General features: G+C 41.8%; 4 protein-coding genes across 5 annotated transcripts; 2 read left to right on the top strand and 2 right to left on the bottom strand.

The window, feature by feature from the left end:
* Positions 1-952: 952 nt before the first annotated feature.
* Positions 953-5177, bottom strand: LOC144660868 (cytochrome P450 3A2-like). 2 transcript variants are annotated; one of them, XR_013572173.1, is made up of 3 exons: positions 4364-5177; positions 1425-2878; positions 953-1184 (listed from the first exon to the last, which is right to left on the bottom strand). XR_013572173.1 is itself a non-coding variant. In XM_078521597.1 (2 exons), the coding sequence occupies exons 1-2, from the start codon at positions 4881-4883 to the stop codon at positions 1887-1889; spliced, it is 1512 nt and encodes a 503-aa protein (XP_078377723.1). In that variant the 5' UTR covers positions 4884-5177; the 3' UTR covers positions 953-1886. The 2 variants fall into 2 exon arrangements, 1 of the variants encoding a protein (XP_078377723.1); XM_078521597.1 differs by having other exon boundaries at positions 953-2878.
* Positions 5178-6893: 1716 nt separating this feature from the next.
* On the top strand, positions 6894-12959 carry LOC144660487 (tubulin alpha-1A chain). The gene is made up of 6 exons (XM_078521134.1): positions 6894-7054; positions 7402-7624; positions 8514-8662; positions 9921-10313; positions 10991-11278; positions 12560-12959. Exons 1-6 carry the CDS (start codon positions 7052-7054, stop codon positions 12857-12859), a joined length of 1356 nt encoding a protein of 451 aa, XP_078377260.1. The 5' UTR covers positions 6894-7051; the 3' UTR covers positions 12860-12959.
* LOC144660476 (cytochrome P450 3A4-like) lies at positions 12876-20787 on the bottom strand. The gene is made up of 3 exons (XM_078521112.1): positions 20692-20787; positions 19909-20460; positions 12876-15189 (listed from the first exon to the last, which is right to left on the bottom strand). Exons 2-3 carry the CDS (start codon positions 20453-20455, stop codon positions 14213-14215), a joined length of 1524 nt encoding a protein of 507 aa, XP_078377238.1. The 5' UTR covers positions 20456-20460; positions 20692-20787; the 3' UTR covers positions 12876-14212.
* On the top strand, positions 15414-16235 carry LOC144660988 (uncharacterized; the record flags this gene model as incomplete). The annotated part of the gene is made up of 1 exon (XM_078521712.1): positions 15414-16235. A coding segment is annotated over one exon (822 nt), but the record flags the coding sequence as incomplete, so codon positions are not given.
* Positions 20788-25441: the final 4654 nt, after the last annotated feature.

The following is a 25441-nucleotide window of genomic DNA, read 5'->3' as shown; positions in this document are numbered from 1 at the left end:
TTTAAGACAATGCTTTAGTTAAAAAAGATATTTCAAGCCTAAATTGGAAAGTTCATGTGCAATTTTGAAACTGTAACGTGTGTTATAAATCTGATGTAAATAAAAGGAGAGTTAATAAAGGATGTTTCATCTTCAGTTTAAGACCTGACATACAGAGGCGCAAGTAGTCGCAGATTCAACTTGCGTACAAACTTACGTTGGCTGGCCAAACAGACTGGCAAGTTTACTCCCACCCGCACGCAAGTTGCAAAAAAGCCATTTTGAAGGCGGTCAAATTGTGAACAAAATGAATATGAATGACGTGCTATCAATCTGTGTTGACGAAGTTGCGTTGGGTGACCAAAAGGTAAAAACTAGTATACAGGGGAGTAGTACAGCCGGGGAGGGGGGCTGGGCCCAAAAAATGAAGACTTACTAAGAGAAGAGTTCTCTTCAGTCCCCCCACCCCCCACTTCAAGTCACTAGTCAAGAGGACCCCATTGTTAAACTTGGCTCAGGTCTCTATTTGAGGTCTTGCAATCCTTAAGGAGAATCGCGCATCCTCCACAGAAAGTAATTGAACAAACAGTGATCCCCAAAATAGGATTTTTCCCGTATCTCTATTCACTGGAGAAATCACCATCCAGTCGATATACAGTAAAAACCCGCGAGTAAGAACCTACTTTTTTCAGGTTAGCCTAAACAGGTTCTTACATAAAGGGTTATTACAAATTTAGGCTAATTAGCTTTTCTCAACTGCTTAAATTGAGTACATTACTGGGATGATCTTTCATTTGCTTAAAGGTTCTTAAATGTTAGGTTCTTACTTGCTGGTTTTTACTGTATCCAGTGGATTGCCTGGTATGGTTTTTCAACCATTATCCACCGAATACCGATTTATCCAGTGGATCCACGCTTTGAACAACTGGGCTAATTAATTAAATGCAATTCGGTCAGGTATAGATCGACAATTGTATGGATCAAGCCGTAATCTTTATTTTTGTGCTTACACGTTAATTTAAGACAATGCTTTAGTTAAAAAAGATATTTCAAGCCTAAATTGGAAAGTTCAGGAAACTGTAGGCCTTTTTTCAGCCATTTCGCTACTCTGGTTGAACGAAGGCGTAGGTCCAATGAAAAGCAATAAATAAACTTATATTTTCTTGTGTGTGGGATTTTCCTAAGTATTGATTTGATTTTCTTGACTGACAGTATTAAAAATTCTAATGAGAGAACATTTCGATATACAATTGAGGATAAAAATAAGCGAAAATAAGCCACGACTGCTTTTAAAATATTCTAATATACTCTATCACCTCTATTTGCATTTAAACTTAACTCGACCGTTATTTTACTCATAATTATCTACTTGATAATGAACTCAAGATGAGTTCGAAACGTCGTGGCTTATTTTCGCTTATTTTTATCCTCAATTGTATATCGACAGTATTAAAGCCTGGTTTTCACTAGCGACGCCAAGCACAAGCGCAAACACAAGCGCCAGCATAAGTAGTTTGTGCCAAGTGAAAACGAACGTCGACATAAGCATAAGCACAAGCATAAGAACACGATGTTTACTAGTTTCAAGGCTCAAATGCGGGAGAATCTGGAACTAGTGTTTTGATTGGGCAGACACGGCCAGACGTCGTACATGTTCTCTTAGTGCTTATGCGGTGCTTCGTTTTCACACGGCATAACGCGAACCCAAGCGCAAGCACAAGAAAAGTAAAATATTTGATCCCTGTGCTTGTGCTTGCGCATATGCTTGCGTCGAGGTCGATGTTTACGGTGAAATTCGAGCTGTTATGCTTGCTTCTGTGCTTGCGTCACTAGTACCAGGCTTAACTCCAAAATGCAAATTTTATGAGGCAGTTCCTTCTCAAGATGATATCTGCAGAGGATTGTCCTCACATTAGACTCTTAACTCGCTTGACTCGTAAATATATCCCATCTCTGGGACGAAGAGTAACTCCAGAATGCAAAACTAAGGGCACCTGAGTCTCGGGTGATTGGACAAACTTAAACCTCCTCAATATCCTGACCAAGGCGACTTTGATTTCCATCATAGCGTATTTCATTCCGATGCAATTCCTTGGCCCGGCACCAAATGGCAGGAACTGAAACGGGTGTCGGGTATCCTTGGCGGGGCCCCGGAATCTCTCGGGGTTGTAAACTTCCGGGTCGGGCCAGGCCTCGGGGTCGTGGTGAAGCGCGTAAAGCGGTACGGTAATCTCCATACCGGCGGGGATCGTTAACTCCGGGGTTATCTCGCACGTTTCTTCGCAGCGGCGATTGAAAATGTGAAGGGGAGGGCAAAGTCGCATCGATTCCTTCATGACGCAATCGAGATACTCGATTTCGTGTACGAGCTCGTATAAAGGCAGCTCATGGTATGTTTGAATAGCAATTTCGACTTCGCATCTCAGTCTTTCTTGCACATCCGCGTCCATGGCGAGATGATAAGCAGTGAACGCAAGCGTGTTGCTGGAGGTCTGGTAACCAGCTAATAGCCACGTAATCAACTGCGCTATAAGCTCGTCATCAGAGAGTTTGCTGACTCCTTGAACTGTAGGCTCATCGTGAGCTGCTAAGATAAGCTGTAGTAGATCGTTCCTCCCCTTGTTGGCATATTTCTTCCGTTCTTCCACGATCTCTGTAGCGGCATGCACAAAAAAAGCAACACCTTGTCGGAAGAATGCTATTGTTCTGCGGATCAAAGAGCTACAAGGGAATATCTGAAGATAAGGCGACAACCACACCCTGCGGAACAATCTGTCAGCCTCTTTAGTGACAGGGCTATTCGGATCTGTTTGAATGTTCGTTTTGATTCCAAATGCAGCTGACAAAATCACGTCCAGGGTTAACTGGCTGAATATATCCAACACTTCCACACTTCGTTCTGTAAAAGGGAACATAAGATATCGGAAAATTAACCGACTGCCGAGTCGTGCATTACGTACCTGTAAAAACAAGTCTGCAGCGCTGAGGCGCAAGTGACTGAGCTTGACTGGGGCGAGTGAGGGCGGAGCCCGACTTCACTCTCCGACCAAACTGACGTTCCAATGGGGTGGAGACGGGTTTCGGGATGGTGCGTAATAAAAGATTTTATGGCGTATAAATAGGGTGTCAGATTCAGAAGCGGTCAGTGAACTGAAATGTTATTTTGCCCTGTTTCTCAGTAGAGAGCTTGATTACAGGCTACATGTACTCCTAATCCACTGCTGTGAAATTATGAATGTGGATTTTGTCACAGATATTCTGGGTATATCAGTTCCATAATAAACAATCTGAATGCAATGGTCACACGACACATCTCCACAGTCTGGCCAGGACCTGTACGCTTGCGCACAGCCTATTACCCGTGGAGTGGCAATCATGGACAGCTGTTTTGTCCTTGTTAGGACTCATCAGCATGGCATAGCCAGGCGTAAGGGTCTCACATAAGATCATAGACCCCGCCGTTTACTCCAGGGGCGAACCTGAAGGTTGTTTTTAACCTCAGCCTCATATAGAACCATATGGGGGTTGTGGCTGGGACTTTATAGTCTCGGCAATGCGTAAGGGGTTGTGGATCACCTTATCAGTTCCCTCTGGCGCAAATGATTCCCGGGGTAACTTGGCAAAGTTTATGTGGGGGCGCTCTGCTGGGTCTAGGAACCACTACCCATTAACTGTCCCCTTTACTCACTGAGTCAAATCGTTCTACCCAAAAAAACTGGTGGAGACCTACAACCTATCCCGTTTGCAGTGGAATGTTGATTTCTCAAACCTCCAAGGAAAACGAAAATTGGTTCGAGAAATCGACCGTAAAATTAGTGTTTGAATGAGTGAAGCAAATCAAAGGAAAACCACTTTCTGTTCGAGTTATCGGGACTCGGGAGGGTCGAGAAACCGAGGGTCGAAAAATCGATATTCCACTGAAAACCGTAAAATTCCGGTTATAAGCCCCCCCCCGGTTATAGGCCCATCATCCTGGAAACAAAAAAAATACATCCGGTTATAAGCCCCCCCCCCCCCCCTCTACCGGATGACAGTACTGAACAGGGCTAAATGTTGCTTTTTTGTGCGTTTTTAACTTAAAAACGTATTTCGATCAACACTCCCGAGGCTCGTTTCGAAACGTTTTTTTCCTTCCGCTTATAAGCCCTCCCGAATATAAGCCCGCTTATAGCCCACCCAAAACCCCTTACGAAGTTGTATAAGCCCAGGGCTTATAACCAGAATTCTACGGTATTTCTACCCTGAGCACTCTTGCATGGCAAGTCATTATACATGCACAAGATCATGTCCATTGCATGTCACACATTCCTTCTTTTACTGTCACGCTTCAATTTGCTTCATTCAAGCCAAGGTCATCAAGCTAAGGACAGTTCTGCCTTCTTACCTGTGTCAGCAACTTCTTCCAATTTCTTCATTAACACATTCACTGCATCCTCCATGAGTGGAATCATCTGTTTCATCTTCCCAGTCGTATACGAAGGAGACAAGATGCTGCGAATTCGCTTCCATTGTTCATCTTTCGCCGCCAACAAACCGCAGTTGAGCGGCGGAGGCGGATTCACAGCGTCCGATCGGTTCCTAAAGCTCGAAAATTCTTTAACCAAGAGTTTCTTCAAGACTTCTGGCTCAGTAATGACAATAGTAGGCAGTCGACCCAAGCACATGGCATAGATCTTGCCATATCGCTTCATGTTCTCAAAGAACATGGCGTGCATCCCGCCGTATGTATTCAACTCGAGGATATTTCCCAAAAACGGCCATGGTTTTGGTCCAGGTAAACCGAGGCTTTTAAGTACAGAGAATCGATACGTCCCGCACCAGTAGAACAGCGAGATGAACACCACAACTGATCCAAAAATGATGAAAAGGTAAGGTAAATTTGACCCAGTCACAACAGCCTCCATCTTGCATAATTTCGCTCAGCATGTAAACAGCTTAATCCTTTGGGACTAATAGCGTGTTGGGACGCATAAAATAATGAATTGTCTTATTCAGACGTAACTGGAATTAACTGAAGTGAAAACTGATGCAATCGCAAGCGAGCGTTGCGAGTATTTCTCTATAAGCGGAAACAATTACTGTAAATAATAATCACGTAGCTTGTGTATAGCCGCTCAGGCTATAATCACGCAATCAGTTATTTTTGAAGTGTCCGAAATATTCTTTCTTTATTACATCATCAGCCGAAAATACCACACAAGCTGCCTAATTTCTTTTAAGATAAAGTAAAATAACTTGCTCGTAATTCTGATTTCGATTACACCCAGAATTGTCTCCATTCCGTTCAATTATACCAAATGTATTTATATGCGCTCGCAGTAATTTTGTCGCGCGCGTTATAATTAAAATGTAACGCAACAAGATGCTCCTCCAACTTTCTTAGCCAGCAAAATTAGACTTGGCTTTTGCCCTTGTCCAATTTTAACAGTCCTCAGAATTTTTTAAGCCCCTTTTCATGTACCTATCAACCCTAATGTGGGATTATCTCTACTGTCTATTGAGTCAATTATACAGGCTTAGAAAGCGGTGAAAAAAAAAAAAAAAAAGAAAAAGAAAAAAAACAGTTCGCCTGGGGAGACAATTCTTTTCATGTATATTTTAACCCTCACCTGAAAGGTTAATGCTGTTATTATTTTTTGGGGGCGGTAGTTCATTTTGAACTTGAGCAGCGTATCCAATACTGAACATGACTTACTTCTCTTACAGTATGCTAATCGAAAAGTCTCAAGTTTTTTCCTAACTTTTGAAATTTGGCGAGTAGCTGCAAACCATGTCTTTGTTTCCTACTGAGATTTACTTGTGCGCTTGCTAAACTGCAGTCTCTCTTTTGCGCACTCAAAATTTAAATAGCAGAGGGAGTGACGAGCGAGCGAGGGCGATTGCAACCTGTTGCTACTCGCAGCTTACTGCTAGATGCTTCGCTGCTGGCATACCGTAGAATTCCGGTTATAAGCCCTGGGCTTATACAACTTCGTAAGGGGTTTTGGGTGGGCTTATAAGCGGAGGGGCTTATATCTGGGAGGGCTTATAAGCGGAATGAAAAAAAAAACGTTTCGAACGGGCTTATAAGCGGAATAAAAAAAAAAGGTTTCGAAACGAGCCACGGGAGTGTTGATGGAAATACGTTTTTTAGTTAAAGACGCATAATAAAGCAACATATTAGCCCTATTCAGTACTGTCGTCCGGTCGAGGGGGGCTTATATCCGGGGGGCTTATAATCGAATGTATTTTTTTGTTTCCAGGTAGATTGGCCTATAACCAGGGGGGGAGGCTTATAAGCGGGGGGCTTATAACGGGAATTTTACGGTATCGCACTGGCCAAACGCTAGTGGACGCAAGTAGTCACAAGATCAACTTGCGTACAAACTCTTGCGTTGGGTGACCAAACGGACACGCAAGTTTAGTCGCAAGTGCACGCAAGTTTGTAAAAAGTCATTTGAAATGCTACGAGGTGCAATTCAGTATCTGAAGTAAACTGCAAAAAATGCGTTGACTTGCGATGGGTGGCCAAACGGTAAAAAAATTGCGTTAACTTAAGCAAATTTGATCTCGACCAAAGTGAACGCAAGTCAACGCAAGTGCACGCAAGTCCTGGCCAATCGGAGACGCAACTTCAACATGCGCTACTTGCATTGCCGTTTGGTCAGGGCTTTATTATATGCTCGTAGTCTACGCGCGCATGTGCTCCTGTGTAGGACGATTTGCTACTACGTACAACAAACAGTGAAAAGCAAAGCTCGAGAAGTCTGGACTGTTATGCTTGTGTTTTAATTTCAAATTTCTAAGAAAGTCATGAATCGAAATAAAAATACGTGTCGGGTAAAGAAAGGCGCGAAATTTCCCGCCATTTTTGTCTGACGTATTCATAATTCAAATCGTTGCCTAGCGACATACGTCAATTTGACGTGTATCTGACGTGTAAAACGGGTAAAATTGCGTGGCTATCGGCTTTCGTCATTATTTTTTCGCTGGTCTTCTTGAGAAGGGTCGTTGCTTCTTCTACGAGAAAACTTTGAGTAATTCTTCACCGTTTTAGTGCAAGAAGTCTATTTAGTAAGCGCCAGAATCGACAATGGTAAGTTAACTTGCTGTATAGGTGATTAATTGTTGAACAACAACTAAAATTCGTCTTTCAGAAAGACAAATTGCGATCAACTGCGATGGCGAAAAATTTTAACGGTAGCGGTCAAATTTCGCTGCATTCAAACGCATTTTTGGCACCGGTTTCTTGGATTTTTCCTTTCTTTGCGTTGTATTCACTGCTTGAGTTCTCTTAAAGCTGTTTAATAGAGTTTTTGTCCGGTAGTGAAGAATTCACTGAGAATTTCCTAAACGGGGTTTCACTCGAGGAACTGTAAGTGAAGACTTTGACTCGGCTTAAAATTTTAAGCAATTTTCCAACCTATTTTTGTTTCTTCACAGCGTGAGTGCATCTCAGTTCACGTTGGACAGGCCGGAGTGCAGATTGGTAATGCTTGTTGGGAATTGTATTGCTTGGAGCATGGAATTCAGCCTGATGGCCAAATGCCGAGCGACAAGACCATTGGAGGCGGAGACGATTCTTTCAACACCTTTTTCAGCGAAACCGGAGCGGGAAAGCATGTTCCTCGCGCCGTTTTTGTTGATTTGGAACCAACGGTAGTAGGTAGGTCCTAAAGGAAACCAGCTTTTGAATTTTTTTTATCGACATTTCCATTGAAGACATTGAAATTTTCGTGCTGAGTATGAAAGTTCCTTCTATAAGCGAGTTTGATAGCGGTCGATATATTTATTAGGGCTGTAGTATTAGCTATAAAATGGACTTAACACAAGAAAAAAAAAGATTCTTCAATTTATTATAAACTTCATTTCATTAATCGCTTGTGGGGGGGAATGTTTCATGTTCAAGAGCATACATCTTTGACATTGAATTTTAGTGTTTTGGCAGCCATTTTGACTAGAAGTAAAACCTGGCCCGAAATACACAGGTAGTGTTTTTATGGCAATTTGTAAAGTTTCTTTCTGTGATGTTCACAGTCTCCATACTTTAGCTACGTTTTCATTTCCTTTTCATTTAAGAGAGTCGACAGAAAAAAGAGTGCACAAAGTGAAGATTTCCAACTCCAAAATTTGATCAGTATATATCCCACTTTGCAAATGATGATCGAGCTGTCAGCTGTCCTCCCCGGGGGACCCCTACAGATATGAAAGGGGCGGGATGCTTGTCTGAAATTTTGAAAAGAACCCCTAAATAAGGCCAATTTGGGTGTAGCTTAAGCTTTTCTTGACCCCTAAAAGACCCAAAGAACTAAGAATAGAATTTATATTTGTATATTACTTTGTTTGCAGCCCTAAATGAGACCATTATGGCTAAAATTATTGGCATTTTGCCCGGAACATCCTAAGCGAGACCAAAAATCCGAAATTAACACCCCAGAGCAAGACGAGCATCCCCACCCCTTTCATATACAAGTCCCCCCCCCCCTGGGCAGTCATTTTGAAAATGGAAGCTTTGCTAGTGACTTTCTGTTTATATTTAACCTGTTCTGTTTCAGATGAGGTCCGCACTGGTACATACCGCCAGCTATTTCATCCTGAACAGTTGATCACTGGTAAAGAGGATGCTGCCAACAACTATGCTCGTGGTCATTACACCATTGGCAAGGAAATCATCGACCTAGTCCTTGACAGGATTCGCAAGCTGGTAAGAAATATTTTTGTCCCAGGAGGGGTGGGGGTGGTAGGGGTGATACTTTACAATGTTTTATATGGGGAGGCTCTGCCCAAGGCCCAATCCCTTACCCTTTTACCTTTTATATACCACTTTCCACAGTAAAGGTTAGCCTTTTAGGTGAGGTGAGGGGAGAAGAGATGAATAAGGGTATGCAAATCTGCAGATTCGTGCTGGTTTTGGCCTAATAGTTTGAATCTGGATCTGCATTTTATACTTGAAAACTTTCTGTGGCTGAAAACTAGTTGCAACCGAAATTATGCAAATTCTGGCCAAATTCCTATGTGCCTGCCACATGAAGCCAGACAACAATCCAACCAACATTTGAGTTTTGAATTGAGTCGCCGTTTGATCATTGAAATATCCAATTCAAGAATGGAATAGTGAAGCAAAGAATGAAATCAAATTTCCGTAATTCACCCTTGATTGGAAAGCTTGAGCTGTTCTGACTGTAAAGGTTAAATAAATCTTGAGCAACATAATTCTGGTAGTTTCATCTATAAGACGGAAATACAAACCCATAAGGGTTGAAACGTGTAACTCCCCATGATTCACATTGTACAAAGCGTTTGCACGTTCGTTTCCATTAAGTACCATATTTGGAAAATCAGGAGAAAAAAATTAACCAATCAAAATTGCAAAATTTGAATTGAATTCACAGCGAGCGCTCGTGCTCGATGGCGTACTCTACTTTTTGAACAAGCTTGGTTGAATAAAATTGAATTTGGTTAAATTCTCCTGTTTTGTCGTCGTTAAGTAGTCTGGAGAACATCACTTGGATAAATGATAAATGAATTTGTTTAGTTTTACGGCGTTTAGGTCGGAATTCAAGTATCTCACCGCAAAACCGAAAATGTGGTTACGTATGTCGTTTATACGTATGTAAAGCATTCGTGTACAAACTCTTAGTGTTTCCAAATATGGTACTTAGCAAAATGAATATTCAAACGCTGTGAACGTGCGTTACACATTTCAAAACTTATGAGTTTCTGATATTATACAGTATTATTTTTTATAACAGCCTCTGGATTTTTTCCCCTCAGATATGAAGAAAGGCATATTTGTATTTTTTTTGGTGGGGGTGGGGTGTAGTTTTGGCCAATGGGGATTCTTTCATCAGGTTTGGCTTCATTCACACCTCCTGTCACTTTTAAACCCAAGTACTCCTGAGAATAATTATTATGACCTGAAATTAATATACTGAGTGTTAAATGTTTTTTGTGTTTCTCAGGCTGATCAATGTACTGGACTGCAAGGTTTCCTAATCTTCCATTCATTTGGAGGTGGCACTGGATCTGGTTTTACTTCGCTACTGATGGAACGCCTGTCTGTTGACTATGGCAAGAAATCCAAGCTTGAGTTTGCCATCTACCCTGCTCCACAAATTGCAACAGCTGTGGTGGAACCTTACAATTCCATTCTTACCACCCACACCACACTGGAGCACTCAGACTGTGCTTTCATGGTGGACAATGAAGCCATTTATGACATCTGTCGCAGAAACTTAGACATCGAGAGGCCCACTTATACCAACCTGAACCGACTGATTGGACAGATTGTGTCCTCCATCACTGCATCACTTCGATTCGATGGTGCTCTGAATGTTGACTTGACTGAATTCCAGGTAACAGGGATACTTAATTATCAATCACTTGAATCCAAATTACCAGGTTGTAGAGAAAATGTTAAAAAGAGCCCTGAAAATGTTCTAGAGAGCTTAGAAGCCCAACAGTCACTTTCAGTAGTCTAAAAATAGAATTTGAAAGTAATAAAATGTTTGCTCAAATGAGATTGCAAAGTAAGAACCTACCCTTGGCTATTAGAAACAACTTTTTGTTGCACTTTTTGATTTTGGAAAAAAGTTTTTTTTTAATCTGGAAGTACCTGTTGTTTTTGTCAAAAGGTTCTCATGTAAACATTACACATATAGTACAGTAGCTTGACTTGACTGTCAATGAAAACAGATTATTGTAGAAAGTTGTAGATTTTATTAAAAACTGATTTTTCCCCTTTATACAAAATGCAAGAGTACATGTGCAGACAATATCCTTATTATTTTTTTTATCAAAATGTATTTTGTTGCTCACTTTAGATTATGTAACATCTTTCATTGTTTTAAATTGGTAGAGCAAGTGGATATTGGTTCTCACCAGTGACCTGCTTCCTTTTTGGATATAAAACTAATCAACATGTGCATCTGAGACTTCTGAAATGTAACCAAATAAGAAACATAAAAGGGTACTGGGTTGTGTGCACTTAAGAATAAAGTCAGTTAAACTTCAGGATTTTTTCACATTTTAGACCAACTTGGTGCCTTATCCACGAATTCACTTCCCTCTGGCTACGTATGCACCTGTCATCTCTGCTGAGAAGGCCTACCATGAGCAACTCAGTGTGGCTGAGATCACCAATGCATGCTTTGAGCCAGCAAACCAGATGGTGAAGTGCGATCCTCGTCATGGCAAGTACATGGCATGCTGTCTGCTGTATCGGGGTGATGTTGTACCTAAAGACGTCAATGCTGCCATTGCCACCATCAAGACTAAGAGGACTATTCAGTTTGTGGACTGGTGCCCAACTGGATTTAAGGTTGGTTGGAATTTGGTATTTCAGTTGGGGTGGATAGTGCCAGTTGATGGCAAAATTCTGTTCTCTCTGAGACTGGACTGAGCCAGCAGTTTTTGTCTCTTTATTGCTAAGCAACTGATTTTTATCATGGTGTGGCAACTTTCAGAGAACTGTTGAGTGCTCCTGTCATTCTTTGATTGGATAATAACAATCAACCAAAAACAGCATTTGTTTTGCTCACTGACTTGTTCACATAATAAGTAGTCGGGTAGAGGAAGGCGGTAGGCAGTTGGGTGTATTTGAAAAGAGAACAAAGCTTGTTGTGATACAGTTGGAGTGTTGGAAGTGCTAGTCACAAAAATGTGAAAAAGAAGGCAGTAATAGGAAAAATTAGCTGCCAAAAATTCTCACTGAGATAAGACATTCTTTCTGTTAATTATGTTGCCAGCCCAAAATGAATGTGTTCAACTGTTTGTTTGTGTTTGTTAATTTTTGATTTCGATACGAGTACACATAAATGAGTAATTTGGACAATAGGGTTTGGATATAACTAACACGTAAATATATCTTATTAACCACGCGCGAGGGCCGTACTGGGCGAATATTGGCCCGAGGTCTTGACAGTACGGATCGAGCGCAGCAAGGTCCGTACAAAAAAGACCGAGGGCCAATATTCGCCCAGTACGGTCCCGAGCAAGCTTTGTTAATAAGAGATTTATTACAGGACTGGAAACTTGTGTAGTGAGAATTGCTACCCGGTAGATGTCGTGGAAAACAATGTGCTGCAAAACTTTTACGCGCGCTAAAGGACTTATAATTATTTCTGTGTTTAAGGTCATTTCATTTTCAAAGCAATAAAAACTCCGAAAAAATCTTGCAAAAAAAAATATCTTGCAAAAATCTTGCACTAAATCGCGCGGGCATTAGCGCGGGATCATCCGGGACAAAACCCGGTCCGATACTTGGATTTTATCGGCCCTCGCGGGACCGGAAATAAAGTAATCTGATTGGCTGATTTAGTTATTGGCCCTCGGACCGCCTTAGTCGTGTAATAATAGCTCTACATTGCTGTACATTTGAAAAAAATTCTCAATCTGCCAAATTGGACTCTGCCTACCACCTATCGGTCTCTAAATATCTAGTAATTGGACATCATGTAGTCCTTTACAAATTACCAAATACAAGGGTGTGTTGTTTGACCTAGGTCCTATTCACCCTTGTTTCTTGATTGTCATTTCTGTTTCAATTATTTGTGCCAGCACGCGTACTGGAAGTGAAAGGTATCTTGCCAATTTTTTTCAGGTCGGCATCAACTACCAGCCACCCACAGTTGTTCCAGGAGGTGACCTTGCTAAGGTGCAACGAGCAGTGTGCATGCTGAGCAACACCACAGCTATTGCTGAAGCCTGGGCCCGTCTGGATCATAAGTTTGACCTCATGTATGCCAAGCGTGCGTTTGTCCACTGGTATGTGGGTGAGGGTATGGAGGAAGGCGAGTTCTCTGAGGCTCGTGAAGATCTGGCTGCCCTGGAGAAGGACTACGAAGAAGTGGGTGTCGATTCTGTGGATGCGGAAGGTGAAGAGGAGGGAGAAGAATACTAAACCCTGAAAAACTGGCCTGACTTGACTTTCTTTTATTGATTTTGTTTTTACTTGGCTTGTCATTTGAATAAAACTTTGACTTTGTATTTTCATCTGAGAATGATGGTGGTTGCATTATTTGGTGAAAACTAAAAGTTGAAACGTGCCAGAAAACTACAGTGGTGTCAATTTATTTCACATGTCAGTGTTTAAAGCATCAATCATTGTTAACGGGTTGTTCAAACTACATTTCCTTTTCCGATTTATTGATACATGCTCACGAAAAACCAAAGGCACGATACCAATAGGCGTTTGAACGATGCACAATAGCTAAAACTACCAAATAGAGAAAAAACTTTATCCAGAGAGGAAGTGTCGAAAAAGTTCAATATTGCCCAATCAGAAAAAAGCAAACACTAAAACAGTTTTGACGCAAGTTCCCCGCCCTTTGAGGGCAGAGGATGGAAACGGGGTGTTTCCGCCCAGTACCACACGTGTCTTATAAGCCCGCGGACGCTGACAGTTTTCGCCTGTTGTTTTCTAGTGGTGTTATGTGCCGCGGCGTTCCCGGAATGTTGCAGAACCTTTACACGCAATTTGTAGAAGTAGAAAGCCACTCTTATTTCGTTACGCGCAACAATTAAAATTAGACTACACTAACCTTACGGATAGAAAACAACTACGTAAAGGCCATTTTACACGAGGCAATTTCCCCTGCACCGATGACAACGGAAAAACTTTGCAAGTTGCAGAGGGGGTGTCACACGTTGGCAATTTTCGTTCGCAACTTGCAATCTTGAAATCTACCGCGCGCAAAAGAAGCACTCTAAATGACTCATTTCAATAAAATTGCGTTGCAAGTCGCGATTGACATGTCACACGCAGCAACTTGTCTCGCAACGCTGCGAGACGGGGTTTTAAGACCTGGCCAAACGGAGATGCAAGTGGACGCAAATTTTCAGCTTGCGTTTACTTGCGTCTCCGTTTGGCCAGTACTTGCGTGCACTTGCGTTGACTTGCGATGACTTGCGTTCACTTTGGTCGAGATCAAATTTGCAGGCAAGTGAACGCAAGTTTTTTACCGTTTGGCCACCCAACGCAAGTTTTGCTGCTTGCTTCAAATAATGAATTGCAGCACGCGCAGTAGCATTTAAATGGCTTTTTTTGACAACTTGCGTGCACTCGCGAGTCCGTTTGGCCAGGGCTTTACAGGTGAAATTGTTTTGGCAACTGGCAATGGAAGTTGCAAGAAAAATTGCCTCGTGTAACATGGCATTACTAAAGGATGGTGCGAGCATTCTATCGTAAAAGAGCAGGTTAGTTTCAGTCGATCAAAATATGGGGTAACATTCAAAACGAACGGTTTTACATTTTCTAAACTCGCTCGATCCGTACGTGGACTCCGTCTCTCGGGGTAAGTGTGGCACCCGGTAGAATCGCCAGAGGAACTTGCGTCTCTGGGGATTGCACAAATTTGTACTTCAACAGACATTTAACCAGAGCAATCTTGATCTCCATCTGTGCGAACCTCATCCCGATGCAGGACCTTGGACCTGTTCCGAACGGCATAAAGTGGTACGGGTGACGGTTGTCCTTCGCGGGTCTTCGGAACCTCTCGGGATCGAACCTCTCCGGGTCGGGCCAGGCCTCGGGATCACGCTGGATGGAGTACACGGGAATGATCACCTCCAATCCCGCGGGAATATGAATGCCACCGATGTCATAATCTTTAACGCATTCCCTCGACAACTGCGCTAGAGGTGGATTCAATCGCAGAGCCTCGCTTATGACACAGTCCAGGTACTCGATGTTATGAGCAAGGTCATAGAGCGTACTGTCGGGTTTTGACTTGACGGCTTGTTTGATTTCCTCTCTTAATTTGTCTTGAACGTCTTGATTTACAGTCAGATGGTACGTTATGTAGGCAAGCGTGTTGCTTGAAGTTTCGTAGCCTGCAAAAAGGAAGATGACACTTTGGCCCACTATTTCTTCATCAGTGAGTTTACTGATACCTTCCTCGGTCATGTCTTCATGTGCTGTCAGCATAAGATGCAGTAGGTCCTGCCGTCCGGTTATCCCACTTTGCCTTCGCTTCTGTATAATGCCCTTCGCAACATTTTCGAAGTAGTGGCTTCTTCCACGGACACGGGCAAGCAGCCTCAATAGGTAAATACCAAAAGGAAACCGTCTTAAAATGCCTACGATCCAAGGCGTGCGGAAGACTTCTCTTGCCCTCTCCAAAAGCTCGCTTTCCTTCTCGTTTTGAATGTCCGTCTGGACACCAAAGGCGGTGTCAAGTATCACTTCTAGCGTCATTCTACTGAACCAGTCCAACATGTCCACAGAAGTGTCTAAATGAAGGGAAAGAGAACAAAGCTGAAAATAAATAGCATATATATATTTTCTCAAAGTCCTTTTCAGTAATCTTTATTTAAGGTGGCTTAATACAGTTTTTTTTTTTTTTTTTTTTTTTTGGGGGGGGGGGGGGGGTAAGTGAGCCCAACTTTAAACTGTCTTTAAAAATTATTCAGGAATGTTCTTTCTTTCTCTTATTACTGTTTCTTAAAGCGTATAGCCATCATATGCGACATTTGACCATTTGGGTAGTCCTGTGAGCCCCGTTGTAGCCAACTTATGTATGGAGGAAATTAAAGAAACAGCAATCAATTCAACCCCTGTTCCACCCAAAATCTGGAAACGCTATGTTGACGACAGTTTTTGTGTCATCAAGAAAAATGCTGTTGCTTCCTTCCATGATTCTCTGAACTCTATCGACCCGCATATTTCCTTCACCATTAAGCACGAATCTAATGGCCAGTTGTCATTCCTCGACACTCTTATTTCTCGCGACAATAATAAGCTCAACATTGATGTCTACCGGAAGCCCACACACACGGATAGATACCTTGACTTTCGCTCACATCATGACAGAGAGCACAAAATCAGCACTGCAGCGACACTTCTGCATAGAGCTCTAAAACTACCAAACTCGGAATCTAGAAAAGCCCGTGAAATTGATCGCATTAGCATCGCGTTACAATCTAATGGCTACCCACCAAAAGTCACAGCTGATATCATAAGAAAGAAATCTTCGAACCCCCCAACACCTTCACCTGAAGAACTGGTTGGGATGTTCTTCAGTTGGGCTGATCCAATGAATAGTCAGAGTTTCGCGGTCCTTCCTTACATCAAAGGCATTACCGAACCTCTTACAAGAATTCTCAAAAGTCACGATATCCGAGATCCGAGTAACCAACAAACCAATCAAGACACTACAATAAGAGTTCCCTGTCCCCAAGTTTCGACCTCCGGTCGACGACCAGTGCAATGTTGTTTACAAAATCCCTTGTGCGTCTTGTCCCTGGAGTTACATCGGCGAGACAAAAAGATCGTTTAGCACACGGCGTAAAGAACATATCAGGAATACTAAACAATGCGCTAAAGGCTCCAATGTAGCAAAACATGCCTGGACTCTTGATCACGCCATCGACTTTGAAAACGCGGAGATAATTGACAAGGGCAACAATCGCATTAGAAAGACACTTGAATCGTGGCACACGGCAAAAACGGTCGAGGCCGACAACAATTCGTGCCCTCTGCCAGGACAATATAACATTCTTTTAAACAAACAGTAATTTATACACTTTTAGCATTCCGTTTAACATTCTTTTACACATACTTTTACTTTTTAATTTATGCGATTCGTTAGTCATATTCAAATTTTTAGGTCCATTTTATCACTTCATTTTTATCCGTCGAAGACAGCAGTCTGGCTGTCGAAAGCTAATAATTTTTAAAATATTTTACCAGAGAACGCTTTTTATCTTCTTACAATAAAAATGCTAATAAACAATCAATAAAGTGCCAAAATGAATGGCCGAGTGCTTAGGAGGGGACTGGGCAATAGTTGTTTTAACAGCGTTTTTCTCAAAATCTACCCTTTATGACCCCACCTCAAAATTTCAGAAATTACAAATTGGCTTTGATTTAACATTCATGCAGGATGAAATAAAAATCTGTAAGACAGATTTTTCGCAAGATAGGAAAATGTGATATTTTGCCTCTTTAAAAAATAGCTCAAATTCTGTCTTACAGATTTTTATTTTATTTTGCATGAATGTTAAATCAAAGCCAATTTGAAATTTTGAGGTGGGGTCATACGGGTAGATTTTGAGAAAAACGCTGTTTAAACAACTAGTGCCCAGTCCCCTGCTAAGCACTCGGCCATTCATTTTGGCTCTATTGATTATATATTAGCATTCTTATTGGTCAAATGTCGCATGCGCATATGATGGGTACGCTTTAAGAAACAGTAATAAGAGAAAGAAATAACATTCCTGAATATTTTTAAAGACAGTTAAAAGTTGGGCTCATTTCCCCCCTTAAAGCTGATTTCCAGTCCATACTGCGCAGACTCGGGGTTTGTTTTCGTTTTTGTTTTGAATTCGTTGAAACGTTACACTTCAGTGACAGCATACATGAAGTTTTTTAGTCCGCCATTACAGTTTGTTTCGTTCAAGAATTTCCGATGAGCTGAAACGTCGGTTTGAAATAGCGTCAAGGTTCTTCTACTCGTTATTATTTGAAGAGCGGCGGGAATAAACGGCCCCTGGACTTTCTGACTAAATCGAACATTATCGAAACAGCTCCAAATTGCGCATGCAGGTTTGTTTACGTGTGCTAAACACTGTCCTGTCTTTCATTTCACTGGTCTTTGTTTCGTTTTTGAAAAATTACACATGCAAAAAGACAAGGTTTTTGCTCGCGCGGCTTCTTTTGTCTTTTCTTTTACAAACGATAAACAAAGGAAACCTTTTGTTTCTCAAAACGATGAAGTCAGCTAAAGTTTTGGGATTACAGGCCTAGCCCCAACCCCTTAGCTTAACCCTAGCGAAAAAAGCTTAACCCTAAACCCCAAGGGTTAGGGTTAGGGTCTGACGCTAGGGTTTCATTTCAAATTTAGGGTTAAAAAGCTAAACCCAAGTTTAAGGGTTAGGGTTAGCGTTAGCGTTTCAAGCGGCTAGCTTTCACTGCAGTCTGCTTGCGGTTAGCTTCTTTTTGTTGTTTCGGGCAAGACTACTGTAATCTGTTACCGTTAGCTGTAATTTTGAGGTGAAAGTGAAATAAAGACTGATTGTTGATTGAATAGGTTTGCTCGTGTTGTCACATTATACTAGTTTTGCTTTCAGTTAAGTGCCGCCGGCTTGCTCTCACTTCTATCTCCACTCCTTACATCATCACACATCTACAAAATCCCGCGAAAACAAGATAAACTAAGGCACGAATCGATTGATTGATTGATTTATTGATTGATTGATGAATATTTAATGAGGCACAGAAAATAATTTTGCAAGGGGAGGTCCCCCCCCAAACCTATAAAGAATTTTTTAAAGTCTAAAACCAGGTCACTTCTCGGCAACTTTGTCGCGGCAGAACCCAAGCGGCCCCTGTAAAACTCGCGTTGACGAAGTTCCCGGCAAGAAACCTCTTGTTTTAGGCCTTCTATGCGGCCAGGCTCAAACTACCTTGTTTGCAACGTTTTTTCCGAAGCGCTAAACAGCGCTGTTGTACAAAACAAAGGCAGAAACATCACTCAGTTCTTCGAGCGATGCTGTAAACTTACGGGTATTCAGACTTAATGATGTCCTTCAACCACCTGGCAGCCGCAATCGAGCTAAAACTATAAACTTTTCCGTTTTACTTTCACAGACACGCCATTTCGCTTAATTCAAACTCTTCCGCCTCTAACATGTGACCTTACGTCACAATGCAGTATCCAGTCCTACGCTACTCAAATCAACAAAAGACATGCGCAGCGAGTCGAAGAAATGCTTGTTAAATGGTTTCTCGTCTTCTGTAGACGCTTAGAAAACCCTACAGGGAAAGATGTACACGCGATGCGTTGGAAAACTCAGACTGCTAGCTGACTGGGAGCACGTAAGCTTGCAAAATGCCTTTTTTTTTGCATACATAATTTCTGAAAAACGAAGAAAAGACCAGCCGAATGCAACACAGGACAGTGTTTAGCACACGTAAACAAACCTGCATGCGCAATTTGGAGCTGTTTCGATAATGTTCGATTTAGTCAGAAAGTCCAGGGGCCGTTTATTCCCGCCGCTCTTCATTTGTTCTGCAAGGATATCTGGTGTTAATAATGAAAAAAAAGGTAAGTTTGTCACGGAATTTTTAGTTTTGCTTGTAAACATTCGTTCGTGGTGGGCTCACATAAACATTGCAGCCGAGATTGTGCAGTACGGACTGGAATTCATCTTTAAAACTGTATAAAGCCACCTTAAGGGTGCTATGTCACGGACAACGCATCTTGAAAAAAAAGTTTTTTCAAGTCTGTCGTTCGTAATCCGCCTTAATCTTCGTCAGTTGAAACCATCCTTGGTTAATTTTACGTTTTTATTACTCCTTTATTGTTTTTCTTCATTAGAAAACTGTTATTTTGGGGTTTCCTTTAATTTTAAATATCGTGACATTGCCCCTTTAACGCTCGCTTCGCTCCCTTTGGAGACTTATGAGAGCTAGACTTGGAGCAAGTCTAAATAGCATGAAACGACGAAAAGTACAAAACATGTTCGGAAACCGCAGAGGAGAATGGGACTGATGAAATTTGATTTTTGTCAAGCCAGCAATGGACTTAACCTTGCTATAGTCACACAGCGATCATCCAGACCCTAAAATAAGAGGGGGGCCTGCTCTTGAAAATAATTTTTCTCGGTCCTTAGAGCCTCAGTTTGACCTAAAAGGTGGGGGCCCGGGAACCATGGGCCCCACCACTAGATCCGCCACTAATAACGTGACGCAAGGAAAGATTACGTGACGTTTATTGTAGGAAGCCAGGACAATAATGATATTAAAGAGAACGTGCAAATTTATTTGTAAATGGTTTAATTATTATATTCGTGTTCACGGTTCCTTTTCGTTCCTCAATCCAGCGTTCCAGTGTTCCCTGTTCCTCAACTTACACTTTTAGCTTCGCCATTTTGCATTTTGGTGACAATAAATAGATACATAACATGCCTTAGCTTCAATCATTTTAAAATAGAAAACTCGCTACTTACCTGTATCAGCAACTTGCTCGATCTTTGCCATTAACCTGTCACACGATTCTTCCATCATGGAAACCATACCTTTCATTTTTTTCGCGCTGAAAGTCGGGGTTAGCGTGGTGCGAATTCGCTTCCACGCGTTATCACGCGCGAAGAAAACACTCTTCCCAATCGGGCCAGGGATCTTCACTGTGATAGCACGATCCTGGAAGTTCCAGAAATCTTTTACAAGGATCTGCTTGAGCATGTCAGGATCTGCGATCACAACAGACGGCTTGCTTCCCAGTGTTAACGCGAATACCTTGCCGTACTTTTGAATGTAGTCGCTCAACAATAGGTGAGTTCCGTTAAATTTTCTGAAGTCAAGAGCGTTGCCGATAAATGGCCATGGTTTGGGACCAGGAGCGTTGGTTTTCTTGAGAATGGCTTGATTTGGTGTGCCTCGCCAGTAGATATATAGCAACACAATAACACCAGCTGTTATGAGAGCGATCGGCTGTGAAAGATAGGCGATGAACGACATGAACGAATCTGGTCTCGCTTGTTTGATGGCGTCCATTGCTCCTGTTTGTGATAATTTGTTATTATAAATAAGTTACATGTACAGCTCAATGTTGGATTTCAGAATATAACCTATTTTGCACTGTCATCCACGGCGCTCTGCTCATTTTGCACTGTCATCGATTTCATCGATCGTGCTTGACAATAAATTAACAAATGCAAATAAAATTTGTATCCGTGATTTTTAGCTGAAGTATAAGTTTGACAAGTTGTTTAACAAAGCAGACGACATACCTGTTCTTATAGGATTTCTATAAACCCTTAACAGCACAGCTAGTTTAACTTCGAAAACAGAGGCAGATATCACAAATTATGCAAACTCATTTCGTCTGCAGTCTCGTGATTTACTTTCGTCACGCAATCATCGTCACTTCTTTCCAGATAGCCTGGGGCGAGAGTCGGAGCGTGCTTCTCAGTCAGTGGTACAAGTCGTCAGTGAAACCAACCACTCACTGACCGAGAAAAAGTCCTCGTAGAGTAGGGTTTGGAGATAAACAAATAAGCCCAATTCAAGCAAAGAAATCTCTGCCTCAATGCAGAGGGTCGTACCGGGGGGGGGGGGGAGGGGGGGGCACGGTTCATGGTTAGCAAAAAATGATGAATCAACAGATCACAGAGATCAAAATTTCATTTTCTCGAATCACGAGAATGTCAGACAACTCGCCCCCCGGACAACTAGCCCCAGACAACTAGCCCCCAATCTGGACGACTAGCCCCCACTTTCTGGACGACTAGCCCCCACTTTCTGGACGACTAGCCCCCATTAATACTTAAGATAAAATTTACTTATGCTTACCGTATTCTGACTTGCTTTTGATGTCCCAAAAATTCTACGATAGCAGGGAACGAGCACGAAATATGTAGCGATTATAAAGTTGCTTCGTGTTGGCGACAAATTTATTATGTTTAGTTGGAACTTTGCGTTTAGTTTTGCCTAAACCTATGAAGAGATAAGAATTTTAACTGCTATTTGTCCTAATTGCTAAGGAAATTCGAATTGCGGTGACAAAATACTGCCCAATTTACTTCCTACATAAACTTCGCATCGACATTCGCAATCTTACGCCATTTTGCGGTTTCTTTATAAAGAAGTATCGCAGGCGCATACAAGCCGCGACGGGAAATTTAGCATGTGTTATAAAATTTTCCATGGGAAAAGACAATTCTGAGAGGAATAAACAGGGATATAAAATTCTTTCTAAGCAAATGAAAACTACTTTATAAAACAGGGAGAAAATTGTTGGATACTCGCGCTTAGGGAAAGTAATCATTGGTCATTGACTTTTGTATTGTTGGTGGCTCCTAAAGGAGCCGTTTTTGTTGGCTGCAGTAGAGCCTTTAATTGTGTTTTATTATTAATTTTCTCTATTTATTGGCTTGACAAGGTGAGCACAGGCCTCTAGTAATTCTCTTGCGTTCTTCTCGTCGTCGTCGTACTCCTTCCATAGCGCGAACAGCCGTTTCTGCATTTTCTTGTACGTCGTACGCTGGTGTCTCTTGAGCAGCTTGTCAGACACCAGTCGGATCTGGAGGTTGACCAGCAAAGCCTCCTCATGAAGAAGCTTGATCAGTGTGTAGAGGGGCAGCTGGGCTTTGCCTTTACCATCGGCTGATCAGGGAGGATGGTTAGGAGTGCCTCTAGCACTGCTTTGTAGTCTAGTTTTTTTTTGCCGGACATGAGAGCGAAGAGAAGGGGCACCTACTTGACATGGTCGTCGTTCTTTACGAAGGCGTTTAGTGTGAGGAGCTGCGTAAACGGACGGCGGCAGAGTTTGAAAGTTGCGTCCATATACCAAGTCTTCGCTTTTTGAAGAACCTCCAACTGCTTGTCTGAGGCAAGGATCAAATGGCGTCGTTCTTTTATCTAAAACAAAAAGTTTTAGTTTAAGTACCAGGAACATTTCTGATGCACGAATCCTTTTTAAATTTTATTTAACGCAACATTGACATCATGAAGGTTCAGTTTAAGTACCAGGAACATTTCTGATGCACGAATCCTTTTTAAATTTTATTTAACGCAACATTGACAACATAAAGTTTCAGTTTATGTACTAGGAACATTTCTGATGCACTTAGTTATAGTTTTATTTAGCGCAACTTGTCTTTTTGCGTCTTCTTGGACTTGAATTTGTGAAATTATCCGGAAAATTATCGTGACTGTACCGTGCCTACCTTTACATCTTTTCTGAAGAAGCCTTCTGGGATGTGCTCTGTTTGGAGCTCGAAGTCGAGGTCTTTTGGGTCTTGTGGGCGCAGCTGTTGTCGGGTTCGATTAGCAGTTCTCTGAAGGCTGTCTACACGGGGAAGGCCGGGACAAGGAGCGTCGGTCAATTCTTTCAGCAGAACTTCATTAACGACCACTGATGCTGGTTTGAACACGTCTTTCTTTGCTTCACTCTTAACGTGGCACTTAATAGTTGTGGCCATCATTCCTAAACATAAAAAGAGACTTTGTTTATTTACCCAAATAGCATGAATTTACCCAAAATAGCATACGCTGAAAAAATTGTAATCATTGCCAGGAAGCAATTATCTACTATCCACTTCGGTTTAATTTATCTCATTGTTAACTGGACACCTCCTCTTCGGTAAATAATTGTTAACTTAAAGTACAACGTAATTAAAATTACCTCCAATTGGAGCAGCATGATTGTGACTGTTCTTCCCCATCTCGAATGTGCTGCCGCATCTCTGTAGAACAGTGGCCTTGCAACGGTTTCCCTATGAAAAAAAAAAAACATAAAAAATCGTTTAGTGTTTTATAAGATTCTTATCACATACATGTAGTCGAGTTACATGTAGCTTCCCACGCAGTCATTCTTAGGGGCGATCAGTTACAAATAGAATCGAAATTCCATACTAAGTGTCACCGATTGAAATGCAATAAACTACTATGACTGGCACACAGTAATAATTTTTTTCTATAAAGGTATCATTGCATGTTTTTGTTGCCAACTCTCGCTTTTTTCATAATAATGTAAAACTAATCAACAACTTACCTGAGGTCGCACAGTGCATTGCCAGTCTGTAGCTGTAAGGCGCTGCCTTTTAACGTTGTAGCTAAATCCCCAGCTGTCGATCAGTTTCCGTTTGCCCCTCTCGCTGGCACCCTCCACGATCTTGAACGTTAGCGGCTGGTTTTCCATCACCACTGGTTGAGGCGCTGGTCCCTCAATTGCCGATTCGTCAATAGTTGGCTGGACCGGGGGATCATACACCGATGATTCGGGCTCTGTGGTTACGGTTTCTGCAACGGTGGACTGGACTGTAGACTGATCGAAGTGGTCTGCTGACGAGTCCACAGGCGGGTTAAATTCTTCGGACCCCAGGATATCCGCTGAAGTGTCTCCGTCTCTTGTGCTCTCTGCAACGGGGTCACCGAGACAGGATGCGCAGTACCACGAGATGTCGGCACCTTCCCGCACAGCAGCGCGATATGCCTCTTGAGAAATACCTGTAAAACACACAGCGGACCGAATTTACTAAATGGAGACCTCGGCCAGTTTAAAACAGTAAAAAATACTAACACTGGACCCCAGGTTACTCAAGTCAACTATTTTCCACAAACCCTAACCCCTTTTTCCACATTGTAGCATTTAAGTCAAGATTTAAACCAGATATTGATAAAACTCGTGTGACAAATAACTTGGCCAGTTCCACCGTATTTTTAACATTCCCCTCCCCCGAAAAAAAAAAAGGATATTGGGCTGGTACTTACCGGTGTTACATGTCCTGTGATTCCACTTGAAACAACCATCACACTGAACTCCTTGCTGCCTTTCACGAACGGGTTCCTTGCACGAGATACAATTGTCGCTGACAGAAGCCATGCCGAGTTAATAAAACGTAGAGTAGATTAAGCGGTTGTCGATTTTTGTTTTCTGTTTTCCATTGCAAAAGCACGCGCGTTTCAATTGAACCTTTTTAGAGTTCAGTAATTTTGATTGAAAAAAACGTTCAGTGCGAATTTGACGTGATGGTCAAATTTAAAAATGTAAAGGCACGCGCATTTTTTTAGTTTGCGAAGGTGAGAGTTTTTAGTTCCATTGTCTTCTGTATTTCATTTTGAATAAAGTATTCTTGACTTGTGGAGGTGAGATTTTTTTGGTCTTTTGTTTTCGCATCATTCTAAGTCGATCATGAAAGCGATCAAGTCTGTGAAAGCAAGATTGTTTCGTTCTTTTGCATTAGAGAGTTGAATAAAGCTCTTCATCATTTTAAGTCGATCAGAAAGCAGTCAAGTTTTGCGAAAGCAAGATTGTTTCGTTCTTTCGCGTCATTCTAAGTCGATCATGAAAGCGATCAAGTCTGTGAAAGCAAGATTGTTTCGTTCTTTCGCGTCATTCTAAGTCGATCATGAAAGCGATCAAGTCTGTGAAAGCAAGATTGTTTCGTTCTTTTGCATTAGAGAGTTGAATAAAGCTCTTCATCATTTTAAGTCGATCAGAAAGCAGTCAAGTTTTGCGAAAGCAAGATTGTTTCGTTCTTTCGCATCATTCTAAGTCGATCATGAAAGCGATCAAGTCTGTGAAAGCAAGATTGTTTCGTTCTTGAGAGATTTGAATAAAGCTCTTCATGATTTTAAGTCCATCATGAAAGCGATCAAGTTTGCGAAAGCAAGATTGTTTCGTTCTTTCACATCATTCTAAGTCGATCGTGAAAGCGATCAAGTCTGTGAAAGCAAGATTGTTTCGTTCTTTTGCATTAGAGAGTTGAATAAAGCTCTTCATCATTTTAAGTCGATCAGAAAGCAGTCAAGTTTTGCGAAAGCAAGATTGTTTCGTTCTTTCGCATCATTCTAAGTCGATCATGAAAGCGATCAAGTCTGTGAAAGCAAGATTGTTTCGTTCTTGAGAGATTTGAATAAAGCTCTTCATGATTTTAAGTCCATCATGAAAGCGATCAAGTTTGCGAAAGCAAGATTGTTTCGTTCTTTCGCATCATTCTAAGTCGATCGTGAAAGCGATCAAGTCTGTGAAAGCAA

The sequence above is a fragment of the Oculina patagonica genome, chromosome 7, assembly GCF_052425735.1.
Source record: "Oculina patagonica isolate OP01 chromosome 7, crgOcupat, whole genome shotgun sequence".
Classification (NCBI taxonomy): domain Eukaryota; kingdom Metazoa; phylum Cnidaria; class Anthozoa; order Scleractinia; family Oculinidae; genus Oculina; species Oculina patagonica.
This window is presented reverse-complemented; position numbering and strand designations above follow the sequence as displayed.